This window comes from Salmo salar, chromosome ssa18 (genome assembly GCF_905237065.1).
Source record: "Salmo salar chromosome ssa18, Ssal_v3.1, whole genome shotgun sequence".
NCBI classification, from domain to species: domain Eukaryota; kingdom Metazoa; phylum Chordata; class Actinopteri; order Salmoniformes; family Salmonidae; genus Salmo; species Salmo salar.
Genome location: NC_059459.1, coordinates 83518727 through 83545017, shown reverse-complemented (window position 1 = coordinate 83545017; position 26291 = coordinate 83518727). Strand labels below are relative to the sequence as shown.

The 26291-nt window shown below is 41.6% G+C and overlaps 1 protein-coding gene and 2 non-coding genes across 3 annotated transcripts in view; all 3 read right to left on the bottom strand.

The window, feature by feature from the left end:
- The window catches only part of LOC106596013 (basement membrane-specific heparan sulfate proteoglycan core protein), a 221626-nt gene that overhangs the window by 129045 nt on the left and 66290 nt on the right, over positions 1-26291 (bottom strand). Inside the window, exons 9-10 of the mRNA XM_045700624.1 lie at positions 13623-13907; positions 8738-9022 (exon numbers count right to left, since the gene is read on the bottom strand). Of these exons, the coding sequence (XP_045556580.1) occupies positions 8738-9022; positions 13623-13907 (570 nt within the window). The remainder of the gene's footprint in view (positions 1-8737; positions 9023-13622; positions 13908-26291) is intronic.
- trnat-ugu (transfer RNA threonine (anticodon UGU)) lies at positions 7151-7227 on the bottom strand. Its single transcript has one exon. It is a non-coding gene; the product is annotated as a tRNA-Thr (tRNA).
- trnat-ugu (transfer RNA threonine (anticodon UGU)) lies at positions 11005-11081 on the bottom strand. Its single transcript has one exon. It is a non-coding gene; the product is annotated as a tRNA-Thr (tRNA).

Below are 26291 nucleotides of genomic sequence, written 5' to 3'. Positions count from 1 at the left end.
AGATGGACATCTGCGTATTAGATGAAAGAGGGGTTGAGGTCAGGAGGTGAGGACAGATTCTCTTAAGAGAGTAATAAATGTTTGGAATCCTGTTACCCTCTTTATTAGCTTCCTGTTCAGCCATAAAATGTAAGGATTGGAGAAAGGGGAGTGTCTTAAGTAGGATGCATATAAACTGTGAAGTCTGAAATCTTTAGCTGTCTGTTGTCAGCTGTACAGAACCTTTGAGGAATGATTAAACTTGGTTAAAGCTTCTCTAGTGTCCGTGAGTTATTTACTCTGAAAAATAAGAACCTAACAGTGGTTTTGGAAAGTTCATTATAGGTGTATGTTGAATTTAAAGCTAGAATAGTTAGTTGCTACATCCATTTTTGGACTTATAAATGAATGATATAATGTATACCGGTATTGATTCTTGAAGAATATAATCTGGTTTTACTCCAATGTTTGTAAACAATGTAAATGTAAACAAACAATGTAAAGCCTCAAAACAATGTTAAAACTATCATTTGTTTATGGATCATTCTACAGAAGTGGTGCACATTGGGGCTTTACATTTGTTTTCTAATTTGTATCCTATTTTTCCCAACTTTCAACACGTCTTCCAACATCTGTCAGATAGACGTATATACTTCTCACACACTTTGTTTCTATTGTATACCTGAATTCCTACCACCACACTAAACTGGTCACTACAGAAACATAGTGAAATAGAAGCAGTAAAGGATCACCATGAACAGTAGTGGTCATTTTGATTAACCTATTACAGATTCATTTTAGAAACTGTATTTGCATACCAAATTAACTAAATAGTAAAAACATGATTTTTAACCAATTTTCAAAACCTTTAAATTGAATTTACAGAAATATATTCTCTATTCTTCTCTGTAAAATGTTCAATGTTGATTGTATTAATCTGGAACTTGATTGATTTAATTACTTATGCATCTAATTAATTATGTTGTTAGATGTTTAATTATCACTTTTCCTATCATTATTTTGGCAAAATAGCAGGTGTTTCGGTGTAAGGTTTCAAAAATAGAGAAAGCTAGATGTATAAAACTCATTTTACTATAAACATTGCCATTGACGGCTTCCACCATAAATCCTGTTGGGGCTACAGGTTAGCAATGAACCCCGAGCCGGGATTGCTAACAAGGCTGGAAATTCAAAACATCAAAAATCTAATCATTTCAATTTCTCAAACAATCAACTATTTTACACAATTTAAATGATAAACATCTCCTTAATCTAACCACATTGTTCGATTTTCAAAGAGGCTTTACGGCAAAAGCATAAAGTTAGATTATGTTAGGACAGTACATAGCCACAAAAGTACAAACATCCATTTTCAATTCAAGGTCAGGCATCACCAAAAGCAGAAACCAGCTTGAATTATGCACTAACTTTTGTCAATCTCCATCAGATGACACTCCTAGGACATTATGTTATACAATACATGCATTTTTTGTTCCATCAAGTTCATATTTATATCCAAAAACAGCATTTTACAGTAGCGTGAAATTCAGATTTTTTCTTCTCTGAAATGCTTCCGGTGAACATAACAAAATTACTATTCGAAAACATTGGTAAATTATAATATTGTCATTCAAAGAATAATATATTATCATCTCGTAATTGCTACCGAATGGCCAGATCTCAAAATAACTTTACTGGGAAATCACATTTTGCAATAAACGGGGTGCTATGCTAAGAACAACAGGCTATGCTATACAGTTAGCATCATCTAAAATCGATAATAACATTGTAAATACCCCCTTACCTTTGATTATCTCCATCAGAAGGCAGGATCCCAGGTCCGGAAGCCATTCCAGGTCCGGAACAAATGTGGTTTCTTTTGACAAAGTTCATAATTTATGTCCAAATAACACCAAGTACTTAGCGTTCATTATGCTCCCACAAAACGTGGTGTGGGGCTGGTAAAATCACGCCGAAAAGCTAAAAAAACCTAGTAAATAATCTATTTATGTTCGTTCAAACATGTCAAATGTTGTTTAGCATTAATCTTTTGGTCCATTTTTAACGTTAAACATCAGTAATATTTTCACACAACCTATCCTATGTCTAGATAAAAAATGATGACAAACTCACGTCTCTCAGATTTATGCGCAGGCGCAAAAAAATGAAGTGATGACATGTCAACTTCCTTGGATTCTAATTTGCTCTCTGTTTATCATAGACGCTTCAAACAACTTTATAAAGATCGTTGACATCTAGTGGAAGCCGTAGGTGTTGCGAAATGAATCCTTTCTCACTATGGTATCTATAAAACAATGACACTAAATAGTACAGTCACAAAATCCACATTTTTTTGGATCTATTTTTCACAGGTTTTTGCCTGCAATATGAGTTTTGTTATACTTACAGACACCATTCAAACTGTTTTAGAAAATTCAGAGTGTTTTCTATCCGAATGTGTTAATAATATGCATATCCTAGCTTCTGAGTTGGTGTAGGAGGCAGTTAAAAATGGGCACATATTTTTTTCAAAATGTCTCAATACTGCCCCCGAGCCCCAACAGGTTTTAAAGAAGTCAACTGGGTGGGGATTTCTATGGTTTGGGAGTGATCAGCCAATGATCAGAGAGTATTTTCTTCCTCCAATTGGGTTGCCTCATAGAGAAAGATAGAGGACTCTAGTGCCCAAAAGCATGTTTTAGCATGGGCAGCACTATTGAGGACTTTCACAATTTTTAAGTATTCAACTGGGTTGGACTTCCTATGGGTTAAGAAAGATCACATAATTCCATCCAGGTCATCAGTGGGGATACCCAATTAATTATAATCGTGAGTAAACATTCCATAACTGCAGGTGGCAGTAAATCCTCAACCTTGACTTTATACCTGTCCACACACTAGGTGGCAGTGTACACCCTTTCAATTTGTTTGCCAACTCATAGAAGTAGTAGAAGTAGACAGTTGATGATTTCAAAATGGAGATGGCCTCAATGAAGTTGCCCATGCTCTCATAGATGCCATAATGGGACATACAGGTAGACAATGAGGCAATGTCTATCTAAGTCCATGGGTTACCTATGGTTTGTAAACCAAGTTTAAGACCAGAACATTGGTCCCAATATCCAGAACCAGTGAACTGAGACCATAACAAGTTAAAGACCAAATGTATGTGTTATTGAGTGGTCTCAAGACCAAGTCCACTAGATCCTGAGTCCATGGGCCCTTTCTTCAATTGTAAGAAACTCAAGTTGAGTAAACTTGAGTACAGTAGAACACAGTAGAGTACAGTAAAGTAGGGTACAGTAAAGCAAAGCACAATACAGTAGAACACAGTACAATACATTCAAGTAGAGTACAGTAGAGTAGGGTAAAGTAGAGTTCAGTAGAGCACAGTAAAGTAGAGTACAATAGAGTAGGGTACAGGTCAATAGAGCACAGTAAAGTAGAGTACAGTAGGGTCGAGTACAGCACAATAGAGTAGGGTTCAGTTGAGCACAGTACAATAGAGTAAAATATAGTTCAGTAGAGTACTGTGCAGTATTGTAGAGCACAGCACAACAGAGTAGGGTACAGTTCAGTAGAGCACAGTACAATAGAGTAGGGTACAATTCAGTAGAGCACAGTACAAAAGAGTAGGGTACAGTTCAGTTGAGCACAGTACAATAGAGTAGGGTACAGTACATTAGAGCACAGTGCAAAAGAGTAGGGCATAGTTCAGTAGAGCACAGTACAGTAGAGCAGGGTACAGTAGAGCAGGGTAGGGTACAGTAGAGTACAGTAGAGTAGAGTAGGGTTCAGTTGAGCACAGTACAGTAGAGCACAGTGCAATAGAGTAGGGTACAGTACAGTACAGTAAAATAGAGTAGGGTCCAGTTCAGCAGAACACAGTGCAATACATTCAACTAGAGTACAGTAGAGTACAGTAGAGTACAGTAGAGTAGAGTAGGGTACAGTTCAGAAGAGCACAGTACAATAGAATAGGGTACAGTACAGTTGAGCACAGTACAATAGAGTAGGGTACAGTACAGTGGAGCACAGTACAATAGAGTAGCGTAGAGTTCAGTAGAGCACAGTACAATAGAGTAGCGTAGAGTTCAGTAGAGCACAGTACAGTAGAGTAGGGTACAGTTTAGTTGAGCACAGTGCAATAGAGTAGGGCAGAGTTCAGTAGAGTAGGGTACAGTACAGTAGAGTAAGCTATAGTTCAGTAGAGCACAGTACAGTAGAGTAGGATAAAGTACTGTAGAGTACAGTACAATAGAGTAGCGTAGAGTTCAGTTCAGCACAGTAAAATAGAGTAGGGTACTGTACAGTAGAGCACAGTGCAAAAGAGAAGGGTACAGTTCAATAGAGCACAGTAAAGTAGAGTACAGTTCAGTTGAGCACAGTACAATAGAGTAGCGTAGAGTTCAGTAGAGCACAGTACAATAGAGTAGCGTAGAGTTCAGTAGAGCACAGTACAATAGAGTAGGATATAGTTCAGCAGAGTACAGTAGAGTAGGGTACAATTCAGTAGAACACAGTGCAATACATTCAACTAGAGTACAGTAGAGTACAGTAGAGTAGGGTACAGTACAGCACAGTACAATAGAGTAGGGTACAGTACAGTGGAGCACAGTACAATAGAGTAGGGTACAGAACAATAGAGTAGGGTCCAGTTCAGCAGAACACAGTGCAATACATTCAACTAGAGTACAGTACAAGTTGGGTAAAATTCAGTAGAGCACAGTGCACTAGAGCAGTGTATAGTTCATTAGAGCACAGTACAGTAGGGTACAGTACAGTACAACAGAGTAGGGTAGAGGTCAGTAGAGTAAAGTAGATTAGGGTACAGTAGACAGAGCAATAGAGTGGGGTACAGCTCAGTAGACCACAGTACAGTAGAGTAGGGTACAGTTCAGTAGAGCACAGTGCAATAGAGTAGGTACAGTTCATTAAAGCACAGTGCAGTAGAGTAGGGTACAGTAGAGTAGGGAATTGTACAGTAGAGCACAGTAGGGTAGGGTACAGTACAGTACGGTAGAGTAGGGTAAAGTTCAGTCGAGCACAGTACAGTAGAGTAGGGTATAGTACAGTAGAGCACAGTACAATAGAGTAGGGTACAGTTCATTAGAGTACAGTACAATATAGTCAGGTACAGTTCAGTAGAGCACAGTACATTAGAGTAGGGTACAATTCAGTAAAGTACAGTACAATCGGTTAGGGTACAGCACAGTTGAGCACATTGCAATAAAGTAGGGTATCGTTCAGTAGAGCACAGTACAGTAGAGCACAGTACAGTAGAGTAGGGTACAGTACAGTAGAGTACAGTACAGTAGAGTAGGGTACAGTACAGTAGAGTACAGTACAGTAGAGTAGGGTACATTACAGTAGAGTACAGTACAATAGAGTAGGGTACAAATCAGCAGAGCACAGTGCAAAACATTATATTAGAGTACAGTAAAGTACAGTTCAGAAGAGCACAGTACAATAGAGTAGGGTACAGTACAGAAGAGTACAGTACAGCACAGTACAATAGAGTAGGTTACAGGTCAGTAGAGCACAGTACAGCAGAGTAGGGTATAGTTCAGTAGAGTAGGGCACAGTATAGTACAATATAGTAGAGTAGGGTAGGGTACAGTACAGTATAGTACAGTACAGTACAATAGAGTAAGGTACAGTTCAGTAGAACACAGTGCAACACATTCAACCAGAGTACAGTAGAGTACAGTTCAGTAGAGCACAGTACAATAGAGTAGGTTACAGGTCAGTAGAGCACAGTACAACAGAGTAGGGTACAGTGCAATAGAGTAGGGTATAGTTCAGTAGAGTACAGAACAGTGGAGTAGGGCACAGTATAGTACAATATAGTACAGTAGGGTACAGTACAATAGAGTAGGGTACAGTTCAGTGGAGTATAGTGCAATAGTGTAGAGTACAGTATAGTAGCGCACTGTACAATAGAGTAGGTTAGAGTTCAGTAGAACACACTACAATAGAGTAGGTTAGAGTTCAGTAGAACACACTACAATAGAGTAGGGTACAGTTCAGATGATCACAGTACATTAGAATAGGGTACAGTACAGTACAGTTGAGTAGGGTACAGAACAGTACAATAGAGTAGGCTACAGTTTAGTTGAGCACAGTACAATAGAGTAGGGTACAGTACAGTAGAGCACAGTGCAATAGAGTAGGGTACAGTTCAACAGACAACGGTACAGTAGATTAGGGTACAGTACAGTACAATAGAGTATGGTATAGTTCATTAGAGCAAAGGTCAGTAGTGTAGGGTACAGTACAGTAGAGTACAGTTGAATAGGGTACAGTACAGTAGAGTACAGTACAATAGAGTGGGGTACAGTTCAGTTGAGCACAGTGCAATAGAGTAGGGTACAGTACAGTAGAGCACAGTACAAATGAGTGGGGTACAGTTCAGTAGAGCACAGTACAGTAGATTAGGTTACAGTTCAGTACAATAGAGCAGGGTATATTTCAGTAGAGCACAGGTCAGTAGTGTAGGGTACAGAACAGTAGGGTACAGTACAGTAGAGTACAGTACAATTTAGAAGGGGTATAGTACAGTAGTGCACAGTTCAATATTGTAGGGTACAGTTCAGATGAGCACAGTACAATATAGTAGTGTACAGTTCAGTGGATCACATTAAAATAGAGTAGGGTACAGTTCAGTAGAGCACAGTACAATAGAGTAGGTTACATTTCAGTAGAGCACAATACAATAGAGTAGGGTACAATACATTTGAGTAGCGAACAGTACAGTGGAGCACAGTACAATAGAGTAGGGCACAGTACAGTAGAGCACAGTGCAATGGGGTAGGGTATAGTTAAGTAGAGCACAGTACAGTAGAGTAGGTTACAGTTCAATAGAGTGCAGCAGAGTACAGTACAATAGAGTAGGGTATAGTTCAGTAGAGCACAGTACAGTAGAGTAGGGTACAGTTCAGTAAAGTACAGTACAATAGAGTAGGGTACAATGCAGTTGAGCACAGTGCAATAGAGTAGGGTACAGTTCAATAGACTACAGCACAGTAGAGCAGAGAAGGGTACACTTCAGTAGAGTACAATAGAGTAGTCTACAGTACAGTACATTTACATTTTAGTCATTTAGCAGACGCTCTTATCCAGCGCGACTTACAGTAGTGAATGCATACATTCCATACATTCTTCTCCGTACTGGTCCCCCGTGGGAATTGAACCCACAACCCTGGCGTTACAAACACCATCACTCTACCAACTGAGCCACACGGGACCAGGGTACAGTACTGTCGAGCAGAGTACAATATAGTAGGGTATAGTACAGTAGAGCACAGTACAGTAGAGTAGGGTACAGTTCAGTAGAGTACAGTAGAGTACAGTACAACAGAGTAGGGTATAGTTCAGTAGAGCGCAGTACAGTAGGTAACAGTTCAGTAGAGTATAGTGTAATACATTCAACTAGAGTAGAGTACAGCTCAGTAGAGTACAGTAGAGTAGGGTACATTACAGTAGAGTACAGTACAATAGAGTAGGGTACAGTACAATAGAATAGGGTTTAGTTCAGTAGAGCACAGTACAGTAGAGTAGGGTACAGTTCACAGTAGAGTACAGTGCAATACATTCAACTACAGTACAGTAGAGTACAGTTCAGTAGAGTACAGTAGAGTAGGGTACAGTACAGTAGAGCACAGTTCAATAGATTAGGGTACAGTTCAATCGAGCACAGTACACTAGAGTAGGGTACAGTTCAATAGATTACAGTACAATAGAGTAGGGTACAGTTCGGTAGAGCACAGTACAATAGAGTAGAGTACAGTACAATAGAGCACAGAACAATAGAGAAGGGTACAGTTCAGTAGAACACAGTGCAACAGAGTAGGGTACAGTACAATAGAGCACAGAACAATAGAGAAGGGTACAGTTCAGTAGAACACAGTACAATACATTCAACTAGAGTACAGTAGAGTAGGGTGCAGTTCAGTAGAGCACAGTAAAATAGAGCAGGGTACAGTTCAGTAGAGTACAGTACAATAGAGTAGTGTACAGTACAGTTGAGTACAGTAGAGTAGGGTACCGTTCAGTAGAGCACAGCACAATAGAGTACGGTACAGTACGGTATAGTACAGTATAGTAGGGTACAGTTCAGTAGATTACAGCACAATAAAGTAGGGTACAGTACAGTAGAGTAGGGTACAGTTCAGTAGAGCACAGCACAATAGAGTAGGGTACAGTACAGTATAGTACAGTAGAGTTGGGTACAGTAGAGTAGAGTAGTATATAGTAGTATTATTGTTTTGGTCAAATTGATGTCAATGTTTGGGGTCTTGGAGGGTTGGAGCCCCCTGTTGGCTATTCATCTCAATACTCTACTCTTTTTCCTGAAGTGTCCACTACCCACATGGTGGTCCTCTGTAACACAGTTGGTAGAACATGGACCATGCAACATTAACATGTAGATGTGCTGCCCGTGTTGTAACAGACACCATAATGGCACAGATACAAAGATGGAACCTCTATATAAATGTTTTCCTTTATGTTCAAACATGAAGTTTAGGAGTCAGTGTACAGGACAGACTCTTCTCAATAGAAATAGGTGTATAAACAATGACTCTGTACTATAATAAATTAACAATGTGTTTGTTATTGATTCACAGAACAACAGAAAATATTTCCCTGTCCCAATCATTTTTAGAGCTCACTGTAACTAAGAATTCTGACATGCAGACCATGATTGACTCAATATAAATAGTCAACAACATCAATAAAGCACAACAAAGTAACTCACCTTTTACAGTGAGAGAGACAGGATCACTTGGTTGTGAAGATGTGGGTCTAGACACTCTGTTCCCTTCACACCAGTACCGACCCTGGTCAGACTCAGCAGCTCTCCTGATGGTGAGGGTGTCTCCTGTTATAGTGTGTCTGACAGACTGGGACACTACATTATAATTCCTGTCTTTGTACCACTGATAGTTCCAGATACTGTCAGACCGCGTTGAACACATCAGAGTAACTGTCTCTCCAGTGTATGCAGTGTTTGGCTTTACAGTCAGAGTAGATTTGGGAAGAGCTGTGAAAATAAAGCACAAAACATCTGGATACATGCCTGGTAATTCAGCTGATGCTGTAACGTTGTGATAAAAGTATATTTTACATATGTTGACTCCATTCAGTTAGAATTTACATACATTTATATAAAGACAAATGCAGTCAGAGCAACAATCTTTCCAAAGTATTGCCTGACTTCAGTAAGTAGTACGGTAACTGTTATTTTAGACATATAAACTATATATGCAAAAGTATGTGGACACCCTTTCAAATGAGTGGATTCGGCATTTTCAGCCACAGCTGTTGCTGACGTGTATAAAATCAAGCACACGGCCATGCAATTTCCATAGACAAACACTGGCAGGAGAATGGCCTTACTGAAGAGCTCAGTGACTTTCAATGTGATACCGTCATAGGATGCCACCTGTCTAACAAGTCAGTTTGTCATATTTCTGCCATGCTAGAGCTAACCCGGTCAACTGTAAGTGCTGTTATTGTGAAGTGGAAACGTCTAGGAGCAACAACGGCTCAGCTGCAATATGGTAGGCCACACAAGCGCACAGAACGATACCGTCAAGTGCCGAAGTGCGGAGCGCGTAAAAATAGTCTGTCATCGGTTGAAACGCTAACTACTGCGTTCCAAACTGACTCTAGAAGCAAACTCAGCACATTAAACGCTCGTCGGGAGCTTCATGATATGGGTTTCCATGGCAGAGAATCTGCACACAAGCATAAGATAACCAATACAATAGAGCAGGGTATAGTTCAGTAGAGCACAGTACAGTAGATTAGGGTATAGTTCAGTAGAGCATAGTACAGAGAATTAGGGTACAGTACAGTACAGTTGAGTAGGGTACAGAACAGTACAATAGAGTAGGCTACAGTTCAGTTGAGCACAGTACAATAGAGTAGGGTACAGTACAGTAGAGCACAGTGCAATAGAGTAGGGTAATGTTCAACAGAGCACGGTACAGTAGATTAGGGTACAGTACAGTACAATAGAGTATGGTATAGTTCATTAGAGCAAAGGTCAGTAGTGTAGGGTACAGTACAGTAGAGTACAGTACAATAGAGTGGGGTACAGTTCAGTAGAGCACAGAACAAATGAGTAGGGTACAGTACAGTAGAACACAGTACAGTAGATTGGGTTACAGTTCAGTACAATAGAGCAGGGTATATTTCAGTAGAGCACAGGTCAGTAGTGTAGGGTACAGAACAGTAGGGTACAGTACGGTAGAGTACAGTACAATATAGTAGGGTACAGTACAGTAGTGCACAGTTCAATATAGTGGGGTACAGTTCAGATGAGCACAGTACAATAGAGTAGGGTACAGTTCAGTGGATCACATTAAAATAGAGTAGGGTACAGTTCAGTAGAGCACAGTACAATATAGTAGGTTACATTTCAGTAGAGCACAATACAATAGAGTAGGGTACAATACATTTGAGTAGCGAACAGTACAGTGGAGCACAGTACAATAGAGTAGGGCACAGTACAGTAGAGCACAGTGCAATGGGGTAGGGTATAGTTAAGTAGAGCACAGTACAGTAGAGTAGGGTACAGTTCAGTAAAGTACAGTAGAGTACAGTACAATAGAGTAGGGTACAGTTCAGTAGAGCACAGTGCAATGGGGTAGGGTATAGTTAAGTAGAGCACAGTACAGTAGAGTAGGTTACCGTTCAATAGAGTGCAGCAGAGTACAGTACAATAGAGTAGGGTATAGTTCAGTAGAGCACAGTACAGTAGAGTAGGGTACAGTTCAGTAAAGTACAGTACAATAGAGTAGGGTACAATGCAGTTGAGCACAGTGCAATAGAGTAGGGTACAGTTCAATAGACTACAGTACTGTTCATTAGAGCAGAGAAGGGTACACTTCAGTAGAGTATAGTACAATAGAGTAGTCTACAGTACAGTACATTTACATTTTAGTCATTTAGCAGACACTCTTATCCAGCGCGACTTACAGTAGTGAATGCATACATTCCATACATTCTTCTCCGTACTGGTCCCCCGTGGGAATCGAACCCACAACCCTGGCGTTACAAACACCATCACTCTACCAACTGAGCCACACGGGACCAGGGTACAGTACAGTAGAGCACAGTGCAATAGAGTAGGGTACAGTTCAACAGACAACGGTACAGTAGATTAGGGTACAGTACAGTACAATAGAGTATGGTATAGTTCATTAGAGCAAAGGTCAGTAGTGTAGGGTACAGTACAGTAGAGTACAGTTGAATAGGGTACAGTACAGTAGAGTACAGTACAATAGAGTGGGGTACAGTTCAGTTGAGCACAGTGCAATAGAGTAGGGTACAGTACAGTAGAGCACAGTACAAATGAGTGGGGTACAGTTCAGTAGAGCACAGTACAGTAGATTAGGTTACAGTTCAGTACAATAGAGCAGGGTATATTTCAGTAGAGCACAGGTCAGTAGTGTAGGGTACAGAACAGTAGGGTACAGTACAGTAGAGTACAGTACAATTTAGAAGGGGTATAGTACAGTAGTGCACAGTTCAATATTGTAGGGTACAGTTCAGATGAGCACAGTACAATATAGTAGTGTACAGTTCAGTGGATCACATTAAAATAGAGTAGGGTACAGTTCAGTAGAGCACAGTACAATAGAGTAGGTTACATTTCAGTAGAGCACAATACAATAGAGTAGGGTACAATACATTTGAGTAGCGAACAGTACAGTGGAGCACAGTACAATAGAGTAGGGCACAGTACAGTAGAGCACAGTGCAATGGGGTAGGGTATAGTTAAGTAGAGCACAGTACAGTAGAGTAGGTTACAGTTCAATAGAGTGCAGCAGAGTACAGTACAATAGAGTAGGGTATAGTTCAGTAGAGCACAGTACAGTAGAGTAGGGTACAGTTCAGTAAAGTACAGTACAATAGAGTAGGGTACAATGCAGTTGAGCACAGTGCAATAGAGTAGGGTACAGTTCAATAGACTACAGCACAGTAGAGCAGAGAAGGGTACACTTCAGTAGAGTACAATAGAGTAGTCTACAGTACAGTACATTTACATTTTAGTCATTTAGCAGACACTCTTATCCAGCGCGACTTACAGTAGTGAATGCATACATTCCATACATTCTTCTCCGTACTGGTCCCCCGTGGGAATCGAACCCACAACCCTGGCTTTACAAACACCATCACTCTACCAACTGAGCCACACGGGACCAGGGTACAGTACTGTCGAGCAGAGTACAATAGAGTAGGGTATAGTACAGTAGAGCACAGTACAGTAGAGTAGGGTACAGTTCAGTAGAGTACAGTAGAGTACAGTACAACAGAGTAGGGTATAGTTCAGTAGAGCGCAGTACAGTAGGTAACAGTTCAGTAGAGTATAGTGTAATACATTCAACTAGAGTAGAGTACAGCTCAGTAGAGTACAGTAGAGTAGGGTACATTACAGTAGAGTACAGTACAATAGAGTAGGGTACAGTACAATAGAATAGGGTGTAGTTCAGTAGAGCACAGTACAGTAGAGTAGGGTACAGTTCAGTAGAGTACAGTGCAATACATTCAACTACAGTACAGTAGAGCACAGTTCAGTAGAGTACAGTAGAGTAGGGTACAGTACAGTAGAGCACAGTTCAATAGATTAGGGTACAGTTCAATCGAGCACAGTACACTAGAGTAGGGTACAGTAGAATAGAAAACAGTACAATACATTCAAGTAGAGTACAGTAGAGTAGGGTGCAGTTCAGTAGAGCACAGTAAAATAGAGCAGGGTACAGTTCAGTAGAGCACAGTACAGTAGAGTTGGGTACAGTACATTTGAGTACAGTATAGTAGGGTACAGTTCAGTAGATTACAGCACAATAAAGTAGGGTACAGTACAGTAGAGTAGGGTACATTTCATTAGAGCACAGAACAATAGAGTAGGGTACAGTTCAGAAGAGCACAGTACAGTAGAGTTGGGTACAGTACATTTGAGTACAGTATAGTAGGGTACAGTTCAGTAGATTACAGCACAATAAAGTAGGGTACAGTACAGTAGAGTAGGGTACAGTTCAGTAGAGCACAGCACAATAGAGTAGGGTACAGTACAGTATAGTACAGTAGAGTTGGGTACAGTAGAGTAGAGTAGTATATAGTAGTATTACTGTTTTGGTCAAATTGATGTCAATGTTTGGGGTCTTGGAGGGTTGGAGCCCCCTGTTGGCTATTCATCTCAATACTCTACTCTTTTTCCTGAAGTGTCCACTACCCACATGGTGGTCCTCTGTAACACAGTTGGTAGAACATGGACCATGCAACATTAACATGTAGATGTGCTGCCCGTGTTGTAACAGACACCATAATGGCACAGATACAAAGATGGAACCTCTATATAAATGTTTTCCTTTATGTTCAAACATGAAGTTTAGGAGTCAGTGTACAGGACAGACTCTTCTCAATAGAAATAGGTGTATAAACAATGACTCTGTACTATACTAAATTAACAATATGTTTGTTATTGCTTTGGAATTTGGAGACTTCACAGAACAACACTGTACCAATACTGTCCCAATACTGTCCCAACACTGTCCCAATACTTTAACTAAGACTTATGACACAATATAAATAGTGGCCATCTTTATGACAAAAAACACGAAGTAACTTACCTTTTACAGAGAGAGTGACAGGATCACTTGGTTGTGAAGATGTGGGTCTAGACACTCTGTTCCCTTCACACCAGTACCGACCCTGGTCAGACTCAGCAGCTCTCCTGATGGTGAGGGTGTCTCCTGTTATAGTATGTCTGTCAGACTGGGACACTACATTATAATTCCTGTCTTTGTACCACTGATAGTTCCAGCTACTGTCAGACCGCGTTGAACACATCAGAGTGACTTTCTCTCTAGTGTATGCAGGGCTTGGCTTTACAGTCAGAGTAGATTTGGGAAGAGCTGTGAAAATAAAGCACAAAACATCTGGAAACATGCCTGGTAATTCAGCTGATGCTGTAACGTTGTGATAAAAGTATATTTTACATATGTTGACTCCATTCAGTTAGAATTTACATACATTTATATAAAGACAAATGCAGTCAGAGCAACAATCTTTCCAAAGTATGATCTGACTTCAGTAAGCAGTACGGTAACTATTATTTTAGACATATAAACTATATATACAAAAGTATGTGGACACTCTTTCAAATGAGTGGATTCGGCTTTTTCAGCCACACCTGTTGCTGACGTGTATAAAAACAAGCACACAGCCATACAATCTCCATAGCCAAACATTGGCAGTAGAATGGCCTTACTGAAGAGCTCAGTGACTTTCAACGTGACACCTTCATAGGATGCCACCTGTCTAACAAGTCAGTTGGTCAAATTTAGAGCATATGAGCACAGTACAAGAGAGTAGGGTACAGTACAGTAGAATAGGGTAAAGTAGAGTGCAGTACAATATAGTAGGGTACAGTTGAGTTGAGCACAGTGCAATAGAGTAGGGTAATGTTCAGTAGAACACAGTGCAATACATTCAACTAGAGTACAGCAGAGTACAATTCAGTACAGTACAGTAGAGTAGGGTACAGTCCAGTAGATCACAGTACAATAGAGTAGGGTACAGTACAGTAGAGTAGGGTACAGTTTAGTAGAGCACAGTGCAAAAGAGTAGGGTATAGTACAGTAGAGCACAGTACAATAGAGTAGGGTACAGTACAGTAGAGTAGGGTACAGTTCAGTAGAGCACAGTGCAAAAGAGTAGAGTATAGTTCAGTAGAGCGCAGTACAATAGAGTAGGGTATAGTTCAGTAGAGCACAGTACAATAGAGTAGGGTACAATACAGTTGAGTAGGGTACAGTTCAGTAGAGCACAGTGCAATAGAGAAGGGAACAGTAAAGTAGAGTATGGTACAATTCATTAGAGCACAGCTCAATAGAGTAGGGAATAGTTCAGTGGAGCACAGTACAATAGAGTAGGCTACAGTACAGTAGAGTAGGGTACAGTTTAGTAGAACACAGTGCAATACATTGAAGTAGAGTACAGCAGAGTTCAGTTCAGTAGAGTACAGTAAAATAGAGCAGGGTACAGTTAGGTAGAGCACAGTACAATAGAGTAGGGTACCGTTCAGTAGAATACAGTACAATACATTCAATTAGAGTACAGTAGAGTAGGGTTTAGCTCAGTAGAGTACAGTACAGTAGAGTAGGGAACAGTAGAGTAGAGTGCAGTAGAGTAGGGTTTCGTACAGTAGAGGACAGTGCAATAGAGGGTTTAGTTAAGTAGAGCACAGCGCAATAGAGTCGGGTACAGTTCAGTAGAGTACAGTACAATAGAGTAGGGAACAGTACAGTAGAGCACAGTACAGTAGAGTAGGGTACAGTTCAGAAGAGTACAGTACAATAGAGTAGGGTGCAGTTCAGTAGAGCACAGCACAGTAGAGTAGGGTACAGTACAGTAGAGCACAGCACAACAGAGTATGGTACAGTTCAATAGAGCACAGTGCAATAGAGTAGGGTACAGTACATTAGGGTTCAGTTCAGTAGAGCACATTACAATAGAGTAGGGTACAGTTCATTAGAGAACAGTATAGAAGAGCAGGATACAGTTCAGTAGAACACAGTACAATAGAGTAGGGTGCAGTTCAGTAGAGCACAGTACAATAGAGTAGGGTGCAGTTCAGTAGAGCACAGTACAATAGAGTAGGGTACAGTTCAGTAGAGCACAGAACAATAGAGTAGGGTACAGGTCAGAATAGCACAGTACGGTAGAGTAGGGTATAGTTCAGTAGATCACAGTACAGTAGAGTAGGGTACAGTACAGTAGAGTAGGGTACAGTACAATAGAGTACAGTACAATAGAGTAGGGCACAGTTCAGTTGAGCACAGTGCAGTAGAGCACAGTGCAATAGAGTAGGGTATAGTTCACTAGAGCACAGTACAGAAGAGTAGGGTACAGTACAGTAGAGTACAGTACAAAAGAGTAGGGTGCAGTTCAGTTGACCACTGTGCAATACATTCAACTAGAGTACAGTAGAGTACAGTAAAGTAGGCTACAGTTCAGTAGAGCACAGTGCAATAGAGTAGTGTACAGTTCAGTAGAGCACAGTGCAATTGAGTTGGGTACAGTTCAGTATAGCACAGTACTGTAGTGTAGGGTACAGTTCATTAGAGTACAGTGCAATAGAGCAGTATTGTTCAGTAGAGCACAGTACAGTCGAGTAGTCTACAGTACAGTACAACAGAGTAGGGTACAGATACAGTGGGGGGAAAAAAGTATTTGATCCCCTGCTGATTTTGTATGGTTGCCCACTGACAAAGAAATGATCAGTCTATAATTTTAATGTTAGGTTTATTTGAACAGTGAGAGACAGAATAACAACAAAAATATCGAGAAAAACGCATGTCAAAAATGTTATAAATTGATTTGCATTTTAATGAGGGAAATAAGTATTTGACCCCCTCTCAATCAGAATATGTCTGGCTCCCAGGTGTCTTTTATACAGGTAACAAACTGAGATTAGGAGCACACTCTTAAAGGGAGTGCTCCTAATCTCAGCTTGTTACCTGTATAAAAGACACGTGTCCACAGAAGCAATCAATCAATCAGATTCCAAACTCTTCACCATGGCCAAGACCAAAGAGCTCTCCAAGGATGTCAGGGACAAGATTGTAGACCTACACAAGGCTGGAATGGGATACAAGACCATCGCCAAGCATCTTGGTGATCAAGGTGACAACATTTGGTGCGATTATTTTCAAATGGAAGAAACACAAAAGAACTATCAATCTCCCTCAGCCTGGGGCTCCATGCAAGATCTCACCTCGTGGAGTTGCAATGATCATGAGAACGGTCAGGAATCAGCCCAGAACTACACGGGAGGATCTTGTCAATGATCTCAAGGCAGCTGGGACCATAGTCACCAAGAAAACAATTGGTAACACACTACGCCGTGAAGGACTGAAATCCTGAGGCGCCCGCAAGGTCCCCTGCTCAAGAAAGCACATATACATGCCCGTCTGAAGTTCGCCAATGAACATCTGAATGATTCAGAGGACAACTGGTTAAAGTGTTGTGGTCAGATGAGACCAAAATGGAGCACTTTGGCATCAACTCAACTCGCCGTGTTTGGAAGAGGAGGAATGCTGCCTATGACCCCAAGAACACCATCCTCACCGTCAAACATGGAGGTGGAAACATTATGCTTTCGGGGTGTTTTTCTGCTAAGGGGACAGGACAACTTCACCGCATCATTTGACGGGGCCATGTACTGTCAAATCTTGGGTGAGAACCTCCTTCCCTCAGCCAGGGCATTGAAAATGGGTCGTGGATAGGTATTCCAGCATGACAATGACCCAAAACACACGGTGGCTCAAGAAGAAGAACATCTGTGGAGGGAGCTGAAGGTTCGAGTTGCTAAACGTCAGCCTGGAAACCTTAATGACTTGGAGAAGATCTGCAAAGAGGAGTGAGACAAAATCCCTCCTGAGATGTGTGCAAACCTGGTGGCCAACTACAAGAAACGTCTGACCTCTGTGATTGCCAACAAGGGTTTTGCCATCAAGTACTAAGTCATGTTTTGCAGAGGGGTCAAATATTTGTTTCCCTCATTAAAATGCTAATCATTTTATAACATTTTTGACATGCGTCTTTCTGGATTTTTTTGTTGTTATTCTGTCTCTCACTGTTCAAATAAACCTACCATTAAAATTATAGACTGATCATTTCTTTGTAAGTGGGCAAACGTACAAAATCAGCAGGGGATCAAATACTTTTTCCCCCCACTGTAAGTTGAGCACACTACAATAGAGTAGGGAACAGTACAGTAGAGCACAATACAATTGAGTAGGGTACCGTTCAGTTGAATACAGTACAATACATTAAATTAGAGTACAGTAGAGTAGGGTTTAGCTAACTAGAGCACAGTACAGTAGAGAAGGGAACAGTAGAGTAGAGTGCAGTAGAGTAGGGTTAAGTACAGTAGAGGACAGTGCAATAGAGGGTTTAGTTAAGTTGAGCACAGTACAATAGAGTAGGTTACAGTTCAGAAGAGCACAGTACAATAGGGTAGGGTACAGTACAGCACAGCACAGTGCAATAGAGTAGGGTACAGTACAGTACAGTAGAGTAGGGTACAATAGAGCAGGGTACAGTAAATAGAGGACTGTACTGTTCAGCAGAGCACAGTAAAATAGAGTAGGGTACAGTACGGTAGAGTACAGTAGAGTAGGGTAACAGTACAGTAGGGTACAGAAGAGCAGGGTGCAGTTCAGTAGAGCACATTACAATAGAGTAGGGTACAGTTCAGTACAGTACAGTACAGAAGAACAGGGTACAGTTCAGTAGAGCACAGTACAATAGAGTAGGGTGTAGTTCAGTAGAGTACAGTACAATAGAGTAGGGTACAGTTCAGCAGAGCACAGCACAACAGAGTAGGGTACAGTTCAGTAGTACACAGTGAAATAGAGTATGGTATAGCAATGTAGAGCACAGTACAATAGAGTAGGGTACAGTTCAGTAGAGTGCAATACAATAGAGTAGGGTGTAGTTCAGTAGAGCACAGCACAACAGATTAAGGTACAGTTCATTAGAACGCAGTGGAATACTTTCAAGTAGTGTACAGTAGAGTAGGGTACAGTTCAGTTGAGCACAGTACAAAAGAGTATGGTACAGTTCAGTAGAGCACAGCACAATAGAGTAGGGTACAGTACAGTAGGGTACAATACAATAAAGTACAGAACAATATACAGTATAGTACAATATATACAGCACAGTACAGTGCAGCAGAGTAGGGTACAGTTCAGTAGAGCACAGTTCAATAGACCATTACAGTAGAATAGGGTACAGTACAGTACTGTAGAGTAGGGTAGAGTTCAGCAGAGCACAGCACAACAGAGTAGGGTACAGTACAATAGACGCAGTGCAATTAAGTAGGGTTTTGTTCAGTAGAGTACAGAGCAATAGAGTAGGGAACAGTACAGTAGAGCACATTACAACAGAGTAGGGTACGGATCAGTAGAACACAGTACAATACATTCAACTAGAGTACAGTGAAGTAGGGTACATTACAATAGAGCACAGTACAACAGAGCAGGGTACAGTTCAGTAGAACACAGAACAGTACATTCAAGTAGAGCAGAGCAGATTAGGGTTTAGCTCAGTAGAGCACAGTACAATAGAGGAGGGTTCAGTTCAGTAGAGAACAGTACAATAGAGTAGGATACAGTACAGGAGAGTACAGTACAGTAGGGTACAGTACAGTACAGAACAATAGAATAGTGTACAGTACAGTAGAGTAGAGTACAGTACAGTAGAGTAGGGTACAGTTCAGTAGAGCACAGTACAATCGAGTAGGACGCTGTTCAGTTGAGCACAGTACAATAGAGTAGCATCAAAACACATTTTATTTGTCACATACACATGGTTAGCAGATGTTAATGAAAGTGTAGCGAAATGCTTGTGCTTCTAGTTCCGACCATGCAGTAATATCGAACAAGTAATCTAACTTAATCTAACAATTTCACAACAACTTCCTTATACACACAAGTGTAAAGGAATGAATAAGAATATGTACATAAAAATATATGAATGAGTGATGGCCAAACGGCATAGGCAAGATGCAGTAGATGGTATAGAGTACAGTATATACATATGAGATGCGTAATGTAGGGTATGTAAACATTATATAAAGTGGCATTGCTTAAAGTGGCTAGTGATACATTTATTACATCAAGACGGCAAGATGCAGTAGATGGTATAGAGTACAGTATATACATATGAGATGAGTAATATAGGGTATGTAAACATTAGTGGCATTGTTTAAAGTGGCTAGTGATACATAATTACATACATTTTTCCATTATTAAAGTGGCCAGAGATTTGAGTCAGTATGTTGGCAGCAGCCACTCAATGTTAGTGGTGGCTGTTTAACAGTCTGATGGCCTTGAGATAGAAGCAGTTTTTCAGTCTCTCGGTCCCCGCTTTGATGCACCTGTACTGACCTCGCCTTCTGGATGACAGCGGAGTGAACAGGCAGTGGCTCGGGTGGTTGTTGTCCTTGATTATCTTTTTGGCCTTCCTGTGACATCGGTTGGTGTAGGTGTCCTGGAGGGCAGGTAATTTGCCCCCGGTGATGCGTTGTGCAGACCTCACTACCCTCTGGAGAGCCTTATGGTTATGGGCGGAGCAGTTGCCGTACCAGGCGGTGATACAGCCCGACAGAATGCTCTCGATTGTGCATCTGTAAAAGTTTGTGAGTGTTTTTGGTGACAACCAACAAGATATGGACACCAAGTCAGTGGAAGAATGGTGGGAAAGGAGAAACTGGACTTGGGGCCAGGTAATCGAGAGATTTCGGAACGTACCTGGAAGAAACGGGAGGCAGCCCCCAATTTGTTTTTTTTGGGGGGGGCACATGAGTAGTTTGGCTGGGCAAGGGTTGAGGCCTGAGTCAACTACTCGTGCTTATTGTAGCGAGCATGTGCCTGCCTCTCGCACTCTCTCTCCAGTGCGCCTCCGTAGCACAGTATGTCCTGTGCCTGTTCCTCGCACTCTTCCTCTAGTGCGTGTCCATAACCGGGTACGGCCAGTGCCTGCTGTGAGCACTCGGCCCTTAGTGTGTCTCCCCAGTCCTGTGAGACTGATTCCTTGCTCCTCGCACTCTTCCTCCAGTGCGCATTCCCCGTCCAGAGCTTCCGGCGACAGTTCCCCGTCCAGAGCTTCCGGCGACAGTTCCCCGTCCAGAGCTTCCGGTGACAGTTCCCCGCCCAAAGCTTCCGGCGACAGTTCCCTGTCCAGAGCTTCCGGCGACAGTTCCCTGTCCAGAGCTTCCGGCGACAGTTCCCCGTCCAGAGCTTCCGGCGACAGTTCCCCGCCCAGAGCTTCCGGCGACAGTTTCCTGTCCAGAGCTTCCGGCAACAGTTCCCAGTCCAGAGCTTCCGGCAACGTTTTTCAGTGCGGAACCTACTGAGACGGCCTACAGTCCAGAACCTACTGAGACGGCCTACAGTCCGGAACCTACGGAGACGGCCTACAGTCCGGAACCTACTGAGACGCGGTCAAACGACCACCCTTCATCACTGACAAACGCTCCCTAAAACACTTCAGCGAGCAGGCCTTTCTAATCGACCTTGACCTCATCCCTTCTGTAGAGGATGCCTTTCATGGAGAATAAGAGCACCTCCTCCCAGCTGCCCACTGCACTGAGGCTAGGAAACACTGTCACAATCGATATATTTTTTTCCACCTGGCTACCCCTACACCGGACAACAGCTCTGCCCCCCCCCCCACCCAAATCCAGATAGCTGATGTTCTGAAAGAGCTGCAAAATCTAGATCCCTACAAATCAGCTGGGCTAGACAATCTGCACCCTCTCTTTCTAAAATTATCAGGCGAAATTGTTGCAACCCCTATTACTAGCCTGTTCAACCTCTCTTTCCTATCGTCTGAGATCCCTAAAGATTGGAAAGCTGCCGCAGTCATCCCCCTCTTCAAAAGGGGAGACACTCTAGACCCAAACTGTTACAGACCTATATCCATCCTGCCCTGCCTTTCTAAAGTCTTCGAAAGCCAAATTAACAAACAGATCACCGACCATTTCGAATCTCACCATACATTCTCCACTATGCAATCTGGTTTCCAAGCTGGTCATGGGTGCACCTCAGCCACGCTCAAGGTCCTAAACAATATCATAACCGTAATAGATAAAAAACAGTACTGTGCAGCTGTTTTCACCGACCTGGCCAAGGATTTCGACTCTGTCAATCACCACATTCTTATCGGCAGACTCAATAGCCTTGGTTCCTCAAATTACTGCCTCGCCTGGTTCACCAACTACTTCGCAGACAGAGTTCAGTGTGTCAAATCGGAGGGCCTGTTGTCCGGACCTCTGGCAGTCTCTATGGGGGTGCCACAGGGTTCAATTCTCGGGCCGACTTTTCTCTGTATAAATCAATGATGTCGCCCTTGCTGCTGGTGATTCTCTGATCCACTTCTACGCAGACGACACCATTCTGTATACCTCTGGCCCTTCCTTGGAAACTGTGTTAACAAACCTCCAAACAAGCTTGTTAGGGACAGACGTTCCCTAACACGCCACGTTGGTATAGCGTGGCGCGAATTACAAATACATCAAAAATACAAAAACTTCAATTTTTCAAACATATGACTATTTTACACCATTTTAAATACAAGACTCTCCTTTATCTAACTACATTGTCCGATTTCAAAAAGGCTTTACAACGAAAGCAAAACATTAGATTATGTCAGGAGAGTACCCAGCCAGAAATAATCACACAGCCATTTTTCAAGCTAGCATATATGTCACAAAAACCAAAACCACAGCTAAATGCAGCACTAACCTTTGATGGTCTTCATCAGATGACACTCCTAGGACATTATGTTATACAATACATGCATGTTTTGTTCAATCAAGTTCATATTTATATCAAAAACCAGCTTTTTACATGAGCATGTTTTGTTCAGAACTAGCATACCCACCGAAAACTTCCGGTGAATTTACTAAATTACTCACGATAAATGTTGACAAAATACATAACAATTATTTAAAGAATTATAGATACAGAACTCCTTTATGCAATCGCGGTGTCCGATTTTAAAATAGCTTTTCGGTGAAAGCACATTTTGCAATATTCTGAGTAGATAGCCCGGCCATCACAGCTAGCTATTTTGACACCCACCAAGTTTGGCACTCACCAAACTCAGATTTACTATAACAAAAATTGGCTTACCTTTGCTGTTCTTCATCAGAATGCACTCCCAGGACTTCTACTTCAACACCCAATGTTGTTTTGGTTCCAAATAATTCATAGTGATATCCAAATAGCTCAAATCACGTGAGTTCAAATCACTATCCGAAGGGTGACGCGCCGGCGCGTTTCGTGACATAAAAATTCAAAATATTCCATTACCGTACTTCGAAGCATGTCAAACGCTGTTTAAAATCAATTTTTATGCGACTTTTCTCATAAAATAGCGATAATATTCCAACCGGGAGACATTGTATCCGTTCAAACACTGAAAGAAGAAAATGGAGTCGTCACATGCACGCGCGCACCAGTGCCTTTGTTCTCAGAAGTACCACTCTCCAAAACCCCTACTGTTTTTCGCCCAGAGACTGCAGAGTTATCATTCAACGTTCTGGCGCCTTCTGAGAGCCAATGAAAGCCTTAGAAAATGTCACGTTACAGCAGACATCCTGTATTTTCGATAAAGAGGCTACAGAAGGCCAAGAAATGGTCAGACAGGGCACTTCCCATATAGAATCTTCTCAGGTTTTGGCCTGCCATATGAGTTCTGTTATACTCACAGACACCATTCAAACAGTTTTAGAAACGTTAGGGTGTTTTCTATCCAAATCTACTAATTATATGCATATTCTAGTTTCTGGGCAGGAGTAATAACCAGATTAAATCGGGTACGTTTTTTATCCGACCGTGAAAATACTGCCCCCTATCCCAAACAGGTTAAATGCCATACAACACTCCTTCCGTGGAGTCCAACTGCTCTTAAATGCTAGTAAAACTAAATGCATGCTCTTCAACCGATTGCTGCCCGCACCTGCCCACCTAGCATCACTACTCTGGACAGTTCTGACTTAGAATATGTGGACAACTACAAATACCTATGTGTCTGGTTAGAGTGTAAACTCTCCTTCCGGACTCACATTAAGCATCTCCAATCCAAAATTAAATCTAGAATCGGCTTCCTATTTCGCATCAAAGCCTCCCTCACTCATGCTGCCAAACATACCCTCGTAAAATTGACTATCCCACCGATCCTTCACTTCGGCGATGTAATTTACAAAATAGCCTCCAACACTCAACTCAGCAAATTGGATGTAGTCTATCACAGTGCCATTCGTTTTGTCACCAAAGCCCCATATACTACCCACCACTGTGACCTGTATACTCTCGTTGGCTGGCCCTCGCTACATATTCATCGCCAAAAACACTGGCTCCAGGTCATCTATAAGTACGCGCACCAGCATGTATATTTCACTGGTCGTCCCCAAAGCCAACACCTCCTTTGGCCGCCTTTCCTTCCAGTTCTCTGCTGCTAATGACTGGAACAAATTGCAAAAATCTCTGAAGCTGGAGACATATCTCCCTCATTAACTTTAAGCATCAGCTGTCAGAGCAGCTTACCGATCACTGTACCTGTACAAAAAAGCACACCCAACTACCTCATCCCCATACTGTTATTTATTTTTTGCTATTTTGCACCCCAGTATCTCTACTTGCACATCATTATCTGCACATCTATCACTCCGGTGTTAATGCTAAATTGTAATTATTTCGCCACTATGGCCTATTTATTGCCTTATCTTCCTAACCTTACTACATTTGCACACACTGTACATAGATGTTTTTATTGTGTTATTGACTGTAAGTTTGTTTATTCCATGTGTAACTCTGTGTTCTTGTTTTTTGTCGCACTGCTTTACGTTATCTTGGCCAGGTCGCAGTTATAAATGAGAACCCTTTCTCAACTGGCCTACCTGGTTAAATAAAGGTGAAATAAAATAAAAAATCCAGGCAGCTTCTCATTTTAACCTCTTTTAACAACACATTGTCGCGGTCACCCCTTCTCCTATGGAGGATGACATGTTCGATGCCAATATAACGTAGGGATGAAATTGAGTGGTTTGCTTACAAAAAGTCATCCACAAAGTGTTTGCACCAGTGTATAGAACATTATCCTTACACAAAATCTGAATTTTGCAGGTTGCAGAGTAAATCTCTGGTGCTCAGAACAAGAGGTAAAGAAAAGCATGGAATGCCTGGAGCTGTTTTGCATCAGCCTTCATAGAAGAGAGTGATTGTGATTGGCTGGAGGTACAAAATAAGTATTTCTTCTAAAAGGAGTATGTGCAGGTGAGCAGCCTACATGTTCAGTTGAAATACCACGATTAGGCTTTCTAAAAAGCTTTAACATGTCTACCTTACTGTAACTCTAAATCATTGCACTGAGTTGTAGGCACAACATATAACCCTTTATTAAGTAAGGAGACATGGGCAGGAATCAACATCTTGCTTGATAAATTAAACATGATTGACTCAACAACAAAAACAGAGTCTATCTGTATGACAAAATAGACAACAGAACAAAGTCATTTACCTTTTACAGTGAAAGTGACAGGATTACTTGGCAGTGAAGATGTGGGTCTAGACACTCTGCTCCCTTCACACCAGTAGAGACCCTGGTCAGACACACCAGCTCTACCTCATGGTGTGAGAGACTCCAATGTTACTGTAACCAGACTGGGATACTACATTATCATTCCTGTCTTTGTACCACTTATAGTTCCAGCTACTGTCAGACACTACAGAACACGTCAGAGTCACTGTCTCTCCAGGGTACACAGGGTTGGGTTTTACAGTCACTGTAGCTTTGGGCAGAGCTGAGGAGACAGAGCACAAAACATCTGGATACATTCCTGGTAATTCAGCTGTTGCTGTAACGTTGTGATAAAAGTCTATTTTACATATGGGTATGTTGACTCCATTCAGTTAGAATATACGGTGTATATATCTGTATTTAGATTAACCCTCATTGGCTCAGAATTTACAAAGTCCAGATTGAAGACAAACAGTGAGCTCACCAGTGATGATGATGGGGAAAGAAAAGCTGAGATATGACTTCTGACACTAATTTATATAAACTGTCCAATCCATGAGTAGAAGTGACCCACCCTTATCAGCAGGGCGGGTAATGACTGACATATCGGATTGTTAATCAAGCAAAGATTGTTTTTCATCCTTAGATAAATTATGGAAAGATATGTACTCACCAGTGACGATGATGGGGAGAGAAAAGCTGTGATTTGACTTCTGTGGCCGACCTCTCCTCCTCCCAACACACCTGTACTGACCAGCCTGGTCAGGGAGAGAGATGGTGATGGTTTTTCTGGTCTGACTGGGAAGCTCTTCTTTGTATCTGAACCAGCGGTACGTCCAGTCTGTGTACTCTGATATGTCACACTGCAGAGTGACTGTCTCTCCAGGGTAGAGGAGACCCTGTGGAGTAACTATCTTCACTGAGGCCGTGGGCAGAGCTATGGAAACAGTTATATGAAGACAAAAGTCAGAGCACCAATCTTTCCAAAGTATTATCTGATTTCAGTAAGTAGTACAGTAAGTATTATTTTAGACATATAAACTATATATGTAAAAGTATGTGGACACCCTTTCAAATTAGTTGATTCTGCTTTTTCAGCCACACCCAATGCTGACATGTGTAGAAAATCAAGCACACAGCCATGCGATCTCCATAGACAAACATTGGCAGTAGAATGGCCTTACTGAAGAGCTCAGTGACTTTCA